Below are 15,470 nucleotides of genomic sequence, written 5' to 3'. Positions count from 1 at the left end.
TTTCTTCGGGATATTTTGTGTAGTGAGCACTAATTGACATGCGTATATCAATTGGCACTGGCTTAAAGTCTATGCACATTCTGGATTTGGGAAGCTTGTAGCAACAAGAGTCAAGCGGTACAATCAAAAATGTCTGGTCTAAAATCTCGTGTATCTCGTATATTGACTTCGCAAAAATTGAAAGAATGAACCAAAAATGATAGTGGATATAGATATAAATGCGGAACACATCCATGAACCCCCCGGGTATGCCTTATTCTCCAATGCAACAAAAAGGAAACGATATAATTATATTCATCGACAAGGTCCCGCTACGTCTTGTAGATCTTGACGACGCTGATAATGTTCTTCCGACAGATCGGACAGATCTCCACCTGGCGTGCGCAGGTGACACAGGCACAGACGTGGCCGCAGTCATAAAACAGGGCATCTTGCTCTTCGCAGTAACAGATCTGACACAGATCCATTTCTTCGTCGGCTACTTCCCAGTAGCTGATACCTTTTCCGTGACGCTTACCATCTTTGTAACCGCCCACATACTTGTTGCCTGTCTTCTTCTCGACGAAGGTGCCCTGGCCATGGCACTGGTTCTCGAACCAATCGCCGTCATATGTATCGCCAATGGGATACTCCATGAATCCCTTGCCGTGACGCTTTCCGAGGACGAAATCCCCATCGTAGGTAGCGGCTGAATCAGAGACGTGCTTTCCTTTACCATGGTAGTATCCTTTGCTCAATTCACCGCTAAAAAATTCATTGGTGAATGACGCTTCGATAGTCTTGAACCCGGTGAATGCCTTGGTGGGGTGGTTGCGGGATTTAGCCCACAGATACCGCACCAGCTGATCAGGGTTGGCAAGTAAACCTTGCTGGTTGAGCTTCAAACGTCTAAGGCGTGGCTAGATTAGTACATTGTTGGGTATGACATAAAATGGGAAAGTCTTGACTTACTTGTCCTTGTTCAGCTTGTCTCCGACAATGAAGCAAGTGCCATCGGGCACGAACACCTCAAAGGTCTCGGCAGAGGACATAGTTGTCACCGTAGTGCCATCCACGCGCTGCCAGACCTGGAAATCCTTGGTCACGGGCCATTGCAAGTGCTTCCGCACTGCAGCCTTGATAGTCTCTTCCTTCTGAGAGAAAAATGACCCGACAGTCCGCAAAGCCTGCGCCTCCACATCGAAAACTTGGATGAAATAATACACATGGTCCACCGGTGAAGCGGGCTCTAGCTCCATTGGAGGAGTAGAAACATCACCAGTTGTAGAAGACTCTCTGATTTCAATAGCTTGGGGTACGCTCGTGACATCGTTGGTTTGCGAATTGTCAGTTGATTGCTCCGTTTCCATCTGTTGGATATCCCCAGCGATAATTGCGGCAATGACAGCATCATTTTCAGCCCCATTAGGGGTGTCATTTTCGGGATGACTTGTCTCCAGTGATGCTGCAGCACCTTCACCCGAGCTCTCGGTAACACTATTATTAGGGTGTTCAGAAGAGGTTTCTGCAGTCACAACTTGCACAGTGTCCTCCACGCGAGGCGCGGTGCCAGATGGTCCCGCCCGTCCAGCTTCAACCTCAGTAACAGATTGCTGATCATCAGAGGAATCGGAGTCTTCACGTTCGAAAACAGCCTCTTCAGGCTTGTTCTGTAGGACTTCCACTTCCCGTGGATCTGCCATGGCAAAATACTTCGCGTCCACTATCACAAGATTAGTATCATCTTTGTCTAAGAGGGTGTACATGATACTCACCATCTGAGACCACTTGTATCCAGAAACGAGCTGTCTTCACGGGAAGATTCAACGTGGTTCTTAGGTCTGATACACGAGAAAATGCGAGTGTAGGACCGAACCGGTCGCGAGTATGCCCAATCTGCCAGAGGCGAACATGCTCTGGACCTGTCTGATCTTGGGCGCCTGCAGAAGCCCATAAAGCGATCTTCTTGCGCAGCTCGATGAGGTTCGTTGACCGAGGCACTGTTAGGTACATGACTTTGTTGGCTGCCTTCGCCTGCGACATCAGATCGTATGTGTCGAACAAGCTGTCCAGCTTATCATACTGCGGAGCAGCGTAGACTTCGACCTGAATATCCTCCGTTGCCTTTCCATGAGGCGATTCTACGTATGGATGAATTCCACGCTCGTAATATTCTTTCATGGCTGGAGGCGCATCCCATGGCCCTTGAGGGCCCGGTAGGTACTGTGACACCAAGTCACTGCGGATATACGTCACTGCAATGGCGACATCGTGGCCAGTTTTGTGGTCGACCTTCTGACTTGCGTCTAGACCTAGATGAGGACCCAAGGCTGTTTTACGTGTTAAACACTCGACACGGTTGTCGCTTCCGTCATCAAACGCCAGCCACTTGGTTCCAGGACCACCGGGGCGAAGAATGCTGAAGAATTTACCCGAAGTGCGTCGACCTCGATGGACGATGTAACCGTAAAGGACATACTTCCCGCGCTGACCATCTAGTAGCCATGGCGAGAGGTCTAAGTCTTCGTCTAGGTCCACCCGATTGTAGATTAACCGCCATTGCCGAGCTGCTTTATCGAGCCTCTGGCGACTTAGCTCCACATGGAGTATAGGCGGCAATGCCCACCGGCCTGGTTTGGAACCCAGATAATTGCTGAGGGCTTCACGCATTGTCTTTACCTGGTCGGCAGGCACACAGATACGGGAATTGTAATCCTTTGGGATAGTGTTGACTACATCCGATCCTTGAGCCTCCTGGAGAAGCAGATCAGGAGTTGGGCTGTCGAACAGCGCAGCCAATTCTTTAACCGCACTCGTACCTGCAAGTTCCAACTCGAGAGTGCGTCGCAAGCGTTCCCAGAACTCACATACATCTCCGGAGTACTCGTGCATATTGCGCAGTGTAGATGTAATAGTGTCAGTGTCCACATACTGGAGAGAATTTTTACGGGAGCGTAACTGCCAGAGGAACCTCTGCAGTGCATCGCAGAGCGGCTTAGGTTTGACGTCACAGTTGGAGTGATGTTCCACGATATTGGCGTTTTGAATGATCTTGCAGAAAGGTGCAATATGTAACCATGTGGCTAGCCCCGCGACCTCGGCACTGTGATTGATAACGGAATCTCCGAGTGGGCGGTAACCAGTGAGCCCTAGACTATCCCATGTAGGTTCCGAATCACTGGCATGCCACCACAATGAGCGAGTAGGATCGTCAATGATACGGATATAGGCATCGAACGCCAAGGTATCATTGCGGAGTAGTGCCTGACGCTGGCCCCGCTGCCGGCGGTGGATCTGGTCCCACGGACCATGGAAACTAGTCCAGCCCCAGTCAAGATTGTGTGGATTGAATTGATGGCAAGATGACTGCATCCATCCTGTCCGTGGTTCATCTGGGTTATATAAGATGACACCGATCTGCGCCGAAACTCTCCAAGTGTTGGACGTTGTCTTCTCTTCGTTAGCAGCCGGTGGGTACTGTGACTTGTAGTTCTCCAGCCAAGCTGCGGGGTCATCTGTGTGGGCAAACTTGAGGTTTAGGTCGGGAGCACGATCATTAATATCCCCATCAGCTGGACCCCGGAGCACTTTGAACTCGGTATCGGGTAGAGTCTTGTCAGGAGGGGGCATAGTGGGCGAGCATTCAATATAGATGCTCAGGGAACCAACATTGTTCCCGCGGGGAAAAAACTTAATGGACCACCAATAGCCGCCGATGTAGGCGGCTGGAGAGCGCATGACCTTGGCACGATTTGGATGATCTTTTGTGCCTCTAACACCATTGATTTTCCAGGTAAGGCGAGCCTTTTCAATGGGACGATACTCGGGATCGTCTAGATCCGGGTGAAAGTTCTTCTCCCAGTAAGGATCTACTATTGTTAGTGATGTTTTCCAATGTTACCGACTGTGATTCTATGGGACTCACATTCATACGCACTATAGTCCCCATCAGCGGCAGACTCGATTTCCTTCATTTCAGCCTCGTCCGGGACCGAGGTGTCCTCCTCCATCTCCGCCCAATAAGCATGTTCGACCTCCGGAGGTGGGGGTCGTGGAGGAGCAGAGGTGTCAGACCGGATGGGAGGCGCGTGCTCCTCAGCACTGATATCTTGAGATGAAGTATTGTGTTCTGGCACCAGGAGGGGAGATTCTATGGTGTTGTTCAATTGGTCTATCGAAGACTCTGGAGCGTCGCTGATCGGCGCGTCCAGAGCAACTGTCGTTGAACCTGTGTCTGTTGTTGAAGGTGGTTCAATATCTGGCGTGACAGGAGGATGTTGCTCAACTGTGAATGTTGTCTCGTTCGTGGTGTCCATTGTGAATGTAGAGTGGTAACACCCTATTGAGCTTTTAAAAGTGCTCGTAGGGAATTAACAAAGATGATCTCAGGATATATAAGAGTCACAAAAGGAGATAAAAGATAAATAATAGAAAAAAGGGCAGTATACGAGGGGCACAGGAGGAGGATGACTCAAAAACACAAGGGCTGGTTAACGTTGAGTAATAATAGTAAGAGACGGGAGATAATAAGTGTTAATAGGTGCAAGCTAAACTCAAAGAGCCAAACATTCAGACAAAACGGCTTCGCAAAGTGATACTCCTTTCGTCTCTTCTACCTTAGGACGTCAGAGTCCGTAAAGAAGAAGAGATTTAGCGGTTCAACAAAAATAGGAGTACAAGGAGAACTGGCAGAGCAAAGGACGAAGCAGAAAGCGAGAGTCTAGAATTCCCCCGATAAGGGTGGCTTATCAGTAGTACGGGGGAGTCTAAGCCCAGGAAGGAAATGACAGCAATGGATTGCTGAAGGAGTGTTAATAAGAAGGATGTTCACCACCGGGCAAAGACGGGCAGAAAAGAAAGAAAGCGAGGAAAGGTCATAGAGATCAAGAGAGAAAGAAGGGGAAAAAAAAAGCAAAGAGAGAGAAAATGGATGAGGACGAGGCAGAAAAATGAGAGGGGGGAATTAGGAACCAAAGACAAAGATGAGGCGGCAATGCAGCCGAGAGCCAAATCACCTGCACTCACCGCCGGTCCAATGGATTCATGGGCGAATTTATTCAGTTGCTTCTTGTTGGGGAACAATTCATTCTGTTTGACTTAGTAAGTACAAGACGCTCCAGTCTGTGATTGCCACCTCGACCCCCTTCATGTTCCCGATGGGGTGGAGATCTGATTTCTCCCGATTCTATTTGATCTTCGGTTTGTACAGGCAGAGTAAGCACCCTACGATCTACCAGTCAAAAGTTCGAAGGTCGGTCGGATCATTTCCGTTTTATCTGATGGATGTTCAATTTCTCTCATTTCCTTGTGAAGCTCTACACAGTAGGCAATACTATTCGACTAGTATCCGTCCCCCTTTTCCGCTGTGGCAAGATCCCATACCAGAACTAAAGGAATTAACTCGGGGTGTCCGTTTTTCTTTGGAACCTTAGTTGTCCACCTAATCAACTGTCACGGGTCAGGAATGATCGACCTGTGGAACGCGCTCCATTGGTTCCACAACTCACTTCCCTTCTGATTCGCGATCCATTCTTTCCGCCTCAGGCACTTTGCCTCTGCAAGACAAATTAATGGCCTTAGTGCCTGTCCCGCCCCGGAGTCGCGGGACATGGAACTTTCTCACTCGTGGTAGGAACCAGGCTTAAAATCAGAAAAGTAAAAGTTTACTTTTCTTTCCATTACTTCCCCCCACCCCCTTCCTCGGTTCCCTGGCGGATTGATTCTGTCTTCGGAGCTTATCATCCGGTTCGCCTCCCTTCTAGAATATCTTACTTCTTCCGATACTACCGACAAGACACATCTAGTGGGGTTGTGTTCCCGCCACTTCTGGAGCCCGAATGGAGTGTCTGATTCGAGAAGCAGGCAGTGTACCCGCAAGGGACTTCTCAACACACCTCTAGACACTGTATAGAGTTAGAGGATCGAGAATCCGTCTCCGAGCGGGCTTCTGGCGTGATACTCGTCTAATCATCGCACGGTCCTGTGTTTGTAGCTTACCCTCCCAGCCACCGTAAAAAAAAACAAAAACGACTCTTTCCTTAGTTCTGGGCCTGGTCAGCTGAATTTGCAGGAGATTGGTCGGCCCGGGCAAATGAGGCTGCAACCATCATTGGGAAGACTACGGTGGCCTCCGCGTACACCTTGACTGCCTTGGCGTCCGCCTTGATCTTTCCCCAGCTGACAGCCTCGTCTGGACGAGCTCCAGCATCGCTTCCATCGAACTCCTGGGCCGTATTTACATAGACCGCATGCTCTGCCCCATTCCGCATGAGGCACGCGTTGGCAATATGGTGCTTTACCACTCCACCGCCGAGGATAATTATCCCTGCGCGGGCGGCCCGGACAGCCATCGTGTTAATGCGACGCACATCATCCACGATATCCACCCGCAGTCGTTGTGGAGAGGATCGGAAAGTGTGGAAATACAGCATGTCTCCCAGGGAGCCATCGGTGAGAGCGGGGCAAAAGATGGGGATGTTGTTGCGCGCGGCCCAGTAAAGCACGGAGTCCTCATGGTTGATCTCGCGGCCCAACCGTTCAATGATGCGGCTGGGCGTCCAGTGGAGCTCATCTTCCTCATCACCCGTCTGCTGAGCCTTCTTTTTGGCAGCCTCTTGCTCCTCCAACATTTTATCCAAAATTGGGATCAACCAATCCTCAAAGGCACAGTAATTGCTATTCGGGACGAGTAGATTGCCAATGCGGTTTAATCCTTTCGCACGAAGCCCAGCTCCAGGAGCCGTAAAGGACCCCATGTACGTAGGGGCCAAACACTTGATCAAATCCTCCTCCACTCCGCCAGCCGTGGTGACAATTGCAGAAACGTGACGATGGCGAACGAGGTAGCGAATGGTGTCCCGGAGGCCCGATGAGATTAGATTTGAAGTGTATCCAAGAAAGATGGTCGTCTTCTCTCCCGATTCCGGATGACGGTAGGCTCGCTATATAGGTATCTAATATCAGCAAGGATGCCAATAGCGGATCGTGAAAAAAACAATAGTAGAGGGGTTTGCCCTACCATATCGTTCATAATGCGTGTAGCCTCGGCGACTGCGGTACCTTGGAAGCCCATGTATTTCATATTATCCACCATCTCGGCGACGGTAATATCGCGACCTTGAAACTGCTCAAAGTCCACACCCTGAACCTGATGAGTCCCCTCAGGAACGGGCTCCGAAGCAACTAGGACGGCATTAGTAGCAGAGGTGGGAGGGGCAGCCTCCGCTGGATTAGAGGTCATTGTCTTGAAAAAGAAAAGGGAAGAGATTGAAGAAAAGGAAATGAAAACAAGTCGAGGCGATAAAGCTCTTGGTTGGATTCTAAAACAAGTGAGTGTTTTATACAAGATCCGAACAGGATTAGGTTTTCTTTTCGTAGGTTTTTTGTGGCTTTTTCTGCTGTAACAATATGGTGGGGTGATTGGCCGGTCAGAAAAAACCACTTGAGGAATGCCTCAGGTGTGACAAGAGAATCGGGGTAGCCAGTCGACAACTAACCGGGTTTGGTTAGTCTTCGGTCCGTCCGTGCAGCAGTGCTCTATTAAATGCCTAAGGCATCAACGACATGAACTTAGGTCAAAGGGCGACGAGGCCCTGTGGCCTCAGGCACGATATGAATCCAGGGTCACGGTCACTGTAAGGCCAGTAGTGGGCAGTTATTTTTGAGTTCCCCTTAAGAAGAATCCCTGACCAACTAAAATTAAACCCAACCATACAGTCGGCGGCAGACGGCTCTCCACCCCATCTGCTAATCCATCCATCCGTTCATCCACCTCTGGCCCCGTTTCTTTTCTCCTCCTCTCTTTTTCTTCATCATTGTCCACATTCTCCTCCCCCGATCCATTTCTGTTAATATTGTCTTTCTTTTCATTCACTCCCTCAATCTTCATAACTGGTGGTATAGCTTGTCCTCACTTTCAGGCCGGTCCGTGATCTAATCGTCGGCTATTATTCCCAGCTATTTTGGCCGAATTTTGATTATCCTGGTTAATTAGCTCCAACTTCCAACAGTTATCTAGGCCTGTTGTCCGACTATACCCTCCTTGCAGCTATCGTACAGTTGGCTGCTTGACTCGCTGCATTTTGTCAAGAGGTGCGTACTGTTGTGGCGGGGAATTCTTTTTTCTTTTTTGTTTTTAGTTTTTTCCCCTTTGAATCTTTTTTCTTCTCCCCGTTGATTTCTCGAATTTTGGGATCGAGATCAATCATATGTGCACGTAAAAAGTCACGCGGCAGCGATCATTCAATTGTGGACCGCAGTACCACGGGCATTTTTACGCATCCAATCCAACGATTCCAGTTTTCAGGCAAAAATTTGGATATTCACTGCGTCTCCTCGTTCATCTCCCCTCTTTGTCTGTTGATCCACACGCCCTCACACGTCCTCCGTCACATTTGAAACAAGCCACGCCAAGTGGCTGCCGCTAAAGCAAGAACCAGTCAATCATCAATCAAATTTCGAGTTCCTCGACTTCTGGGTCTTGCCTGGATTTGGTTAGATCGATTAGATAATACTTTATTCTGGCCCGTGCTTCCACGCTTTTAAAGATCACGTGTTCTCCACACCTGTTGCCTCGCGCTCTGTCCTGGGTCCCTCAGTCTCGAACCTGGATTCTTACTGCATTTTTCGATTTTGTTTTCTAATTCCTTCAGTTAACTAACCTGTAGCAGGCTATCTGCCGGGTTGTTCGATATTACATTTTCTAGCATGACCTGGTGATGTCTTCACGATACCCCCCATTATCTGGGTTTAATTCCCGCGACAGATCTCCGCAGCGCTTCGGTGACCGTCGACCACCTGCCGGCCCTCGAGGTTCTGATGATGCGAATCTGCCCCCGCTGGGCCGAGAGCCGCCCCGGGGTCCAAAGGCGTTAATCGATCCTCCTCGGGGAGCTCCCTTTGGTGGTCGAGGTCGAGGTTATCCGGGCCGTGGGGATTTTCGGGATCGGGATCGGGATCTTCGAGATAGGGACAGAGACCGCGATCGTGATTTTCGAGATGTTCGTGATGGACCTCCTCCGTTCCGCCGTGATCTTGACCGCGATTGGGTTCGTCGCGACCGGGACTTTGACCCCAGAGATTCGCGGATCGGCTTTGGTCGCGGTCGCTCTCGTTCCCCGCCGCCTCCTCGCGACTTTCGCGACATGAGAGAACCTATTGGGAGAGATCCGGATCTGGTGCGGATGCGACGCGGTTCCAGAGACAGCCTCCTTTCAGTATCATCGACTACTGCAGACATCCCGTCCTCAGGACCCGGTCATCACCCTCGCGGTGGGCCTATGCGTGGTCGTGGGCGAGGGGATTGGGATGTTGGACGTGGGCGCGGCCGCATCCCTTATCTGGACGATCGTGACTCCTTTCGACGTCGAAGCCGTTCACGAGATGGCCGATGGGACCGTGATCGAGAAAGGGATCGTATTATGGACCGAGATAGGGAACGCGACCGCGAACGTGATCGAGACCGCGAACGAGACCGAGATCGCGATCGCGACCGTGAGAGAGAGCGTATAATGGACCGCGACCGAGAGATTGATCGCCGTGACCGCGAAAGAGACAGGGAGCTGGATCGCCGTGAAAGATTTGAACGTCGCGATGAACTTGATCGACGTATGGAACGCGAAGATCGAGACCGACCAGCCGATCTTTGGAAGAGAGATCGCCCTCCGAGTCGAAATGAAAATCGTATTCCCAGCATTTCAGCAGCACCGGCTGTTCCCCCGGCTCTACATACAGGCCCTGCAACATCCGATCGAGTTCCCGACCACCCTAACGTTGAACAGACCCGCAAACCGTCCATAGCCGAGCCTCGGCGTGACCCCGAACGATCTGAACGGCCTGAACCTACTGTACCTCGCCCAGAGCCCCCAAAAGAATTTCACACTCCTATCAAGCGGTCGCCGCCCCCTGCGGCCCCGCAGGTCCCGGCGTTTGGCTCTGTTACCGCACCCATCCCCGATTTGTCTGCAGAGAAGAGGCTATCCGATGCAGGTGCGACGCTTCCATCGGCCCCAAAGGTAGAGAAAGAGCATCATGAGCCTTTATCACGCGGGCCTATACAGCCTCCAACGGGTCCTAAAGCTTCTCGAACTTCTCCCCAACAACCGCTGGAGCAAAGAATTCGACGTGATGAGACTCTTGATACTTCGAGTAAACATGAACCAGTGGCACGTACCTCCAAACCTCATTCCGTGGCACCTGCTAGTGCACCGAGGCAACCGGACCTTTCGCCACCCACTGCCCCTGCGGCTATGACCAGCAAAGAGCCTCCAGAACCGCAAGTAGAGACGCCTTTGGCCAACAAGTCCGGGCCTATCGTCAGCTCCCCAGAGCTTTCGTCAAGAGGCCCACCTTCAGCCAATCGCGGACCATCACCTGGTCCACACACATCGCCTCTTATGCATTCGTCAAGTATCCCTACGGGACCGCGTGCTCTTCAACAGCGACCATCCGTATCCCGTGGGCCACCTAAAAGTAACAAACAGTGGGTTCGCCCTGGCTACAGGGGCCCTCCTCCTGCGCCTAATTCCATTGTTACTCCAAAGCGTGATTCCATTGATGGAAAGGAGCGGGCGTTATCTATCAGCGAGGAATCTAAGCGAGAACAGCGCATGTCGATCGATGACAGCATGTCGGGCCCTGAAGCTGGAGAGATCGTCCCTGGGAAGGAGAAACAAGAATCCAAGCGAGAGCCATCGCCTGTATCGCCCGAACGCTCCAAGCCTTCCAATGCCCGCGTCCCTAGTCCCAGCTTACCCCCTGCAGAAGATGTCGGACCTAAAGAGAAAACCACTGGAGACAAAACCAATGTTGTCATACCAGACTTTAGTCGGACCAGCGATGAAGACGAAGATGAAAATGTTGTTTTTACGCAAGAGTACCTGGAGGAGCGAAAGCGAACTTTCGAGAAGGACATGCGGGCGTTGCGCGCGGAATTGCCCCCTCCGCCACTAGAAGATCCGAATATTGTTGCACTGCTTCTGCGCATTCAATTGTTGGGAACGATTGCCAATGATGTGGCTCCAGAGAGGGCTCCAACTCCACCACCGCCAGCTAATAAAATTGAAGCCGAAGATCAACTGGAAGTAATTATTCCTCCCGAGGTCAAGCTGGATAAGGATGCCGAAGACCAGGAATCATCAGCTAAGCTGGTCCTGGATTCACTCCCTGCAGCTGATGTTATCACTGTCGAGAGCCTGCCATTCCTGAATTCCGGTCCCCCAACTCCTCTTTCCGACCTTGACATTTATCAAGAAAATGCCAAAGCTCACCAGTCAATCAAGGAAGTCTTTCGTGGAGAGATGATGAAACGCCGGAAAGAGATTGCCAGGAAGAACCTTGGTTTACAACATGATTACGTAGATTTGTACAAGGAATGGCGACTCCGAGTGCATGATCTGGATCGCGCGAAAGAAAAGAATTCACTGACGCCAGGCCCCGTGTCCCCCCCAGGCACTGCAATAGCAACACCTACCACCGCTGAAGGAAGGAGATACAAGGGAAACAGTGAGCTTGATTTCCAGAATGCCCTCCGAGCTTCAGAAATCTCCGCCCAGGAGGAACTTGAACGGCGACGTGGGAACAAGGCTACTGCCCAACCAGATCTTTCTCGTGAAGCTGTGATTCCAGATATGCTCGAGCTGGACGAAGCAAGGGCACGCGTGTATAAGGATACGAATAACATAATCGATCCTGATAAGGCTATGGATGTCTTCGGATTTATTCCACCACCTAACGACTTCTCCCCGGAGGAACATGAGATCTTTACTGATGCGTTCATGGCTCATCCGAAGAAATGGGGTAAGATTGCCGAGTCTTTGCCTGGGCGAGATTTCCGGCAATGTATCATCCATTATTATCTCACCAAAGAAGAGATCAAGTATAAGGCCAAGCTCAACAAGCGCTGGAGTCGACGTGGTCGTGCCAGAAGGTCTGCCCGACCAAAGTCCAACGCTCTGATGGCTGATTTGGGGGTTGTCAAGCCGGATTATGAAGGCGAGGAGGAGCCTGCTCCCGTTACAGATACTGGCCGACCACGGCGTGCTGCAGCGCCCACCTTTGGCGACTCTTCTGCTGATACGGAGCATACCAGCAATGGTCGTCGGGGAGCCAAGGATGGCGATCAACCAGAGAAACCCGCTAGCCGACGAGGCCGTACCGGTGCAGGTTCTCGTGGAGGCCGACGGGGCAAAGTAGCTCAGCAGCAGCAGCAACAACTACAACAACAACAACAACAACAACAATTACAATTACAACTGCAACAACAACAGCTACAACAGCAGCAGCCACAACCACAGCCACAGCAATTGCAACAACCAATCCAGCCAGAGCAACCGATCCAGAATGTGACAATGGCGCCAATCGCGCCTTCTGTTGGGACTATCCCCAAATTGGAGATGCCCGAACCATCCATGGATGGTGCGAACGAAGCGGCGATGTTGCGGGCCAGAGAGCCGTCCGAGAAACCGGTGGCAGAGGTGCCCCCACGGGCGAGGTCCGGACGTGGCCGTCAGAAAGAAGGGGTGTTGGTTTTCGAGTCGGCGGAACAGGAGACTCCGACAACTACCAGGCAGTCAGAGGTAGGGTATGGGTCACTGCAACCTACTAGCTACTGGTCTGTACCAGAGCAGCGCGACTTTCCTCAACTACTGGCACATTTTGGTCGTGATTTCGAAGGCATCTCGAACTTCATGAAGACGAAGACAACTGTGATGGTATGCCCCTTTTCCTTTCTGATGTCAGCTCTATTCATGTGGCTAATACTGTAAAGGTCAAAAATTACTTCCAGCGCCGCATAGACTCTGGCCAGAAAGACTTTGAAGACATCGTTGCAGATGCAGAGCATAAAAAAGCTCGGGGAGAACGTACGGGTCCTTTGCCTGCTGCCCCCAACATTGCCTCAAGACGGCGCTACGAGGCAACACCTTCATCCATCATCATGCCTCGCCCCCTTGCCCCACATACCGAAGCTGCTGCAGCGCCTGAGCCAGATGAGACCCGAGTTGTGTCGAAGAGTAAGCATGCGGCGCCATCTCCGCAGACAGTACCCCTCCATGCTCGACCCCCGCCGGAAAAGGAGCGTAATGTTTCAAGGTATCCACCACTCGCACAAGCCAGTACCCCTATGGCTCCTGGGCCTGCTTTTAGCGATGAATTTTCCAGGGCTCGCGCCCATCAAGCGAGCTTGCCACCACGTGCCCCCGGCCCACGCCTTGGATATTTCCCGGAAGAGAGACGTGAGATTCCAACTACTGTGCTGTCTCATACAACTACTCGTCCTCAGGAAACATCGATTTCGGCTCGCCAAACGCCCGTGCCAGCACCTGAGATGGCACGTATGGAGCCTCTCCATTCCCAAGGATACCGGACATCAGGTGTTGATGTACATGGGTCACCTCTTCTCCAAACACAGGGCACACTGCCACCGACGCAGCAGTCCTATATACAGCATCAGCCCCAGCCTTCGCTTATGCCCACAGGATCCCATTCCCGCCAACCCAGTCTCACAAAGCCTCCCAGCTCCCCAGCACAACCACTGCAGAAGCAGGAGCAAGATATTTCTCCCATCCGACACGACCATATCAGCCAAAGGCCATATTATCCGCTACCTGGCCAGCATGTGGGCTTGTCACAACCACCGCCAGTTTTATCGCCACCTAAGGAGACCCTCCAGCCTGCGCCAATTGCGCCTGAACCCGAGGCTCCTCGGCAAGTGCCAGCTAAGCGGTCAAATATTCTAAGCATCCTGAATGATGAGCCCGAAGAGCCTCAACCGCGTAAACGGTTCGCAAGTGACCAAGCCTCGAATCATGCAGGCACTGCGGCCTCTCCGTCACGGCCGGTCTACACTGGGTCACATTCGTACTCCCAAGCAGCTGCTGCGCCCCGTCAAGAGGAGACACATTCCGCGATGCCGACACAGAAAACCCCTGTCTATGTTCAGCAGACCCAGTACCTACCGCCATCCCGAGGTTACGTCGACTATCAGTCTTACACACCCGTCCCAGGAAGCTCAGGCGCTCCCGCTAATAACGATTGGATGGCACGTTTTGATCCTCGAGGCCAACAGCAGCAGCAACAACAGCCGCCTCCACCTCACCAGCAGAGCAGTCGAACAAGTGGAACACTGGCACCGCAACCTCCATATTCACCTTATACGTCGAGCCAATCATTGTCAGGACCAGGGCCCTCTTTGCCAAACCTCAGTGCCCCATCACCCGTTCCGACCCCCTCACCGGCTCCCTCTCAGCGCGCTTCTTATCATACAACTGTCTATGCGCCGTCGCCAGCGGCACATGCACAGGCTGCAGCTGTTGGCTCGCGTGACTTGGGTGCACAGAACCAAATGTTCCGCCCTACAATTGGGTCTCCCACGCCGCGTACCAACTCCATCGCCTATGGTTCCCGCCAGGGCCCTCCCACTCCTATCCAATCTCCTGCTAATCTGCTCGGGATGTCGCGCCCTCCAGCAAGCGCGGCATACGCTACACCAACATCAGCAACGCCGGCGCCGACACATGTGTCTGCACAGCAACATCATAGCGGCCATCAGACCTACCAGCAACATGTGCAAACAATGGTTAGTGGAGCACACCAACAGCCACCGCATAGATCTGCGCTCGGTCTCGCTGGTGCACATTACGGTCATAACACACCACCTCCACAAGCTCAGGCGTCTCGGGCAGCAGGTCTACCTGGGCCACCGCATCAAGCAATGTCCATGGGTCGTTCTTATACACCCCCGGCGATTCTTCACCCAAACCCAGCAGGCGGACTGAGCTATGCTCCTGGTGGGCCTCAGGCAGTTGGTGCCGTCCATCCCCTCCAAGCACGAGGTCATGTATCTGGGACCTTGGGTGAGGTTGTGCCTGGCCCTCACGGGGCGCCAGGACACCATCGGGTTTACAGTCAAGGGTCAAATGCCGGGCCGCTCCCGGGGTCACTTACGCCACAGCACCCTTCTCGATAGAGTCGCCATGTACTCTAGTCTCCTTTTGCATTTTTGACTTGGCATATGTATTTACCATATGGGCAGCGGCAGCCAGGGTTGTCGATGTACTCTACTCCTATTTCTAACCTTTCCCTTCTTTGACTTCTCTCACACTCGTTCATATTTGTTCTTGCCGCGCAGGAGGAAAGCATGTCTATGATTCATGTATGTATAGTAGACGATTCAATTGATGAAACATATTGAACCCACAATTTGCCCATTCAGCACGTAAACTGCTCAGCCAATGTACCGCAATCTAATAAAACCCCTCAATTGCCCCTCCACATACTACCCAAGGCCAGTGTTGACCAGCTGATAAGCATACGGAGACCATAGAAAAAGTGGGGGATGCCCCAACCTGAAACAATCTGAAACAACCCTAGATGTCCATTCGATCGGACTAATCAATTGCAAACGACTGCACTGACGCAACCAATGAGGCGTTCATTTACTCTATATTATTCTAATACAACACAATATTGTTCTGACACACACATTTAAAAAA

General features: G+C 51.8%; 2 protein-coding genes across 2 annotated transcripts; both read right to left on the bottom strand.

The window, feature by feature from the left end:
* Position 1: 1 nt before the first annotated feature.
* On the bottom strand, positions 2-4,550 carry BDV27DRAFT_103580 (putative MATH and UCH domain protein). The gene is made up of 4 exons (XM_032064328.1): positions 3,905-4,550; positions 1,755-3,848; positions 952-1,702; positions 2-888 (listed from the first exon to the last, which is right to left on the bottom strand). The coding sequence occupies exons 1-4, from the start codon at positions 4,293-4,295 to the stop codon at positions 312-314; spliced, it is 3,813 nt and encodes a 1,270-aa protein (XP_031928477.1). The 5' UTR covers positions 4,296-4,550; the 3' UTR covers positions 2-311.
* A 1,467-nt stretch (positions 4,551-6,017) lies between these two features.
* BDV27DRAFT_144438 (deoxyhypusine synthase) lies at positions 6,018-7,219 on the bottom strand (the record flags this gene model as incomplete). Its single annotated transcript, XM_032070262.1, has 2 exons — positions 6,018-6,920; positions 6,998-7,219. 2 exons carry the CDS (start codon positions 7,217-7,219, stop codon positions 6,018-6,020), a joined length of 1,125 nt encoding a protein of 374 aa, XP_031928476.1.
* Positions 7,220-15,470: the final 8,251 nt, after the last annotated feature.

This window comes from Aspergillus caelatus (genome assembly GCF_009193585.1).
Source record: "Aspergillus caelatus strain CBS 763.97 unplaced genomic scaffold BDV27scaffold_69, whole genome shotgun sequence".
NCBI classification, from domain to species: domain Eukaryota; kingdom Fungi; phylum Ascomycota; class Eurotiomycetes; order Eurotiales; family Aspergillaceae; genus Aspergillus; species Aspergillus caelatus.
The sequence above is the reverse complement of the archived record's forward strand: the minus strand, read 5'-3'. Positions and strand labels throughout refer to the sequence as shown.

Excerpts from the sequence above, each read along its gene's own strand:
- BDV27DRAFT_103580 (XM_032064328.1), bottom strand. The coding sequence starts at position 4,295 with ATGGACACCACGAACGAGACAACATTCACAGTTGAGCAACATCCTCCT. Across the intron at positions 3,849-3,904 it reads GGACTATAGTGCGTATGAAT|ATCCTTACTGGGAGAAGAAC; the intron begins GTGAGTCCCATA and ends TAACAATAGTAG. Across the intron at positions 889-951 it reads GACAAGCTGAACAAGGACAA|ACGTTTGAAGCTCAACCAGC; the intron begins GTAAGTCAAGAC and ends GCCACGCCTTAG.